We start from the raw sequence: 2971 nt of genomic DNA on the forward strand, positions 1-2971 counted from the left end.
TCCTGATGGTGTGGGGTGTCACTTTGGGGTTTCCATGGTGACACAGAGGTGACAAGGTGCCATTCTGTCCCCAGGAGCCATGTCCTGATGGTGTGTGGTGTCACCTCAGGGTCTCCATGGTGACACAGAGGTGACACAGAGGTGACACAGAGGTGACACAGTGCCATTCCCGTCCCCAGGAGCCATGTCCCGGCGGCGCTGAGCCTCGCCGGACCCCTCACCCCGCCATGGGGAGCATCTACAAGGAATACTTCAACCGCGACAAGATCCGCGAGCACTACAACTTCACCAAGGGCGACACCGACAGCGCCCTGGCGCCCTCGCGCTGGGTGGGCTCCGTCCTCATCGTCCTCCTCTGCTGCTTCATCGTCCTGGAGAACCTCCTGGTGCTGGTGTCCATCTGCCGCAACAAACGCCTCCACCTGGCCATGTACATCTTCATCGGCAACCTGGCCGCCTCGGACCTGCTGGCCGGAGCCGCCTTCATGGTCAACACCCTCCTGTCGGGCAGCACCACCTTCCGCCTGACGCCGGTGCAGTGGTTCGTCAGGGAGGGCACGGCGTTCGCCACGCTGGCCGCCTCGGTCTTCAGCCTGCTGGCCATCGCCATCGAGCGCCACGTGGCCATCACCAAGGTGAAGGTGTACAGCAGCGATAAGAATTGCCGCATGGTGCTGCTCATCGGCGCCTGTTGGCTGATCGCCGGCGCCATCGGCAGTTTGCCCATCATGGGGTGGAATTGTATCAGCGATTTGGGGGATTGCTCCACGGTGCTGCCGCTCTACTCCAAGCGTTACGTGCTCTTCGTCACCACCATCTTCACCCTCATCCTGCTGGCCATCGTGGGGCTCTACACGCGCATTTACTGCGTGGTGCGCTCCAGCCACGCCGAGATCGCCTCGGCGCAGACTCTGGCGCTGCTCAAGACCGTCACCATCGTGCTGGGGGCCTTCATCGTCTGCTGGTCGCCCGCCTTCATCATCCTCCTGATGGACGCCTCGTGCCCGGTGCGCTCGTGCCGCGTTTTGTACAGCGCCAATTATTTCTTCGCCTTCGCCACGCTCAACTCGGCGGCCAACCCGGTGATTTACATGCTGAGGAGCAAGGAGATGCGCGGCGAGTTCCTGCGCGTGCTGTGCTGCTGCGGCCGCGGCCGGCGGCGATCCAGGCCCCCCGGCCGGGCGGGGGTCCCGTTACGCACGTCCAGCTCGCTGGACAAAGCTGCGGCCGGAGCCGCGGCCGAGCTGCCCACGGCGCCGTTGACCAGAGAGTGCACCACGTGTGTGTGAGGGGGGTGGGGGGTCTGAGGTTGTGGGTCACTCTGGGGATACCTCAGGGTCACCCCGTGGACACCCCGTGGCTTCAAGGCCACCCTGGGGACATCCCCAAGTCCATGGGTCACCCTGGGGATACCTCAGGGTCACCCCATGGACACCCCGTGGCTCCAAGGCCACCCTGGGGACACTCCATGGCCACCCTGTGGACATCCCCAAGTCCATGGGTCACCCTGGGGATACCTCAAGGTCACCCTGTGGGCACCTCGAGGCCACCCCATGGCCCCAAGGCCACCATGGGGACACCCCAAGGCCACCCTGTGGACATCCCCAAGTCCATGGGTCACCCAGGGGACACCCCAAGGCCACCCTGTGGACATCCCCAAGTCTATGGGTCACTCTGGGGATACCTCAAGGTCACCCCATGGACACCTCGTGACTCCAAGGCCACCCTGTGGACACCTCAAAGTCTACGGGTCACCCTGTGGACACTCCATGGCCACCTCATGGCCCTGTGGTCATCCTGTGGACACCCCACTGCCTCATGGACACCCCAAGACCACCCTGGGGACACTCTAAGGTCACCCCACGGCCTTGTGGACACCCTGAGGCCACCCTGGGGACACCCCAAGGCCACCCCACAGCCCCAAGGCCACCCTGGGGACACCCCATGGCCCCAGGGCCACCCTGGGGACACTCTAAGGTCACCCCATGGCCTTGCGGACACCTTGAGGCCACCTGGGATCACCCCATGGCCCCAAGGCCACCCTGGGAACACCCCAAGGCCACTCCACGGCCCCAGGGCCACCCTGGGGACACTCTAAGGCCACTCTGGGGACACTCCATGGTCACCCCATGTCCCCTGGGCCACCCTGGGGACACTCCACGGTCACCCCACGGCCTCAGGGCCACCCTGGGGACACTCCATGGTCACCCCATGTCCCCAGGGCCACCCTGGGGACACTCTAAGGCCACCCTGAGGACACTCCACGGTCACCCCACGGCCTCAGGGCCACCCTGGGGACACTCCAAGGTCAGCCTGGGGACACTCCATGGTCACCCCACGGTCCCAGGGCCACCCTGGGGACACTCTAAAGTCACCCCATGGCCTTGTGGACACCTTGAGGCCACCTGGGGTCACCCCACGGCCCCAAGGCCACCCTGGGGACACTCTAAGGCCACCCTGGGGACACTCCATGGTCACCCCACGGCCCCAGGGCCACCCTGAGGACACTCTAAGGCCACCCTGGGGACACTCCATGGTCACCCCACGGCCCCAGGGCCACCCTGGGGACACTCTAAGGCCACCTGTGGTCCCCCCACGGCCACCCCACGGTACGAGCTCCCCGCGGTTCTCCCGGTACGGACGGACACCCACCCGCACCCCCGTCCCCCCGCTGTCCCCGGGGTGTCCCCGCTGTCCCCTCGCGGTCCCCTCCGTGTGCCGGGACACGCGCGGGGCCCTTCCCACGCCCTCCGCGAGCCCCGGGGCCACCAGCGGGACCTGTCTGGCGAGTCCCGGGAGCCCCTCCCGGGCCCGTGGGCGGCTCCCAGCGGCAATCCCGGGCTGCCCTTCTCCCGGGATCAACCGGGACACCCCCAAAAACCCCCAAACATCCCCAAAAACCCCCAAATCCGGGCTTTTCCCACGCGGGGTGTGGGGGGGGGGGAGCGTCCCGGAGCGGCCGGATCCGCCG

General features: G+C 66.6%; 1 protein-coding gene across 1 annotated transcript; it reads left to right on the forward strand.

The window, feature by feature from the left end:
- Positions 1-41: 41 nt before the first annotated feature.
- Positions 42-2965, forward strand: S1PR2 (sphingosine-1-phosphate receptor 2). The gene has a single exon (XM_015616438.3). The coding sequence runs from the start codon at positions 228-230 to the stop codon at positions 1287-1289; it is 1062 nt and encodes a 353-aa protein (XP_015471924.1). The 5' UTR covers positions 42-227; the 3' UTR covers positions 1290-2965.
- The last annotated feature ends 6 nt before the right edge of the window (positions 2966-2971 follow it).

Source organism: Parus major, unplaced genomic scaffold, assembly GCF_001522545.3.
Source record: "Parus major isolate Abel unplaced genomic scaffold, Parus_major1.1 Scaffold436, whole genome shotgun sequence".
Taxonomy (NCBI): Eukaryota; Metazoa; Chordata; class Aves; order Passeriformes; family Paridae; genus Parus; species Parus major.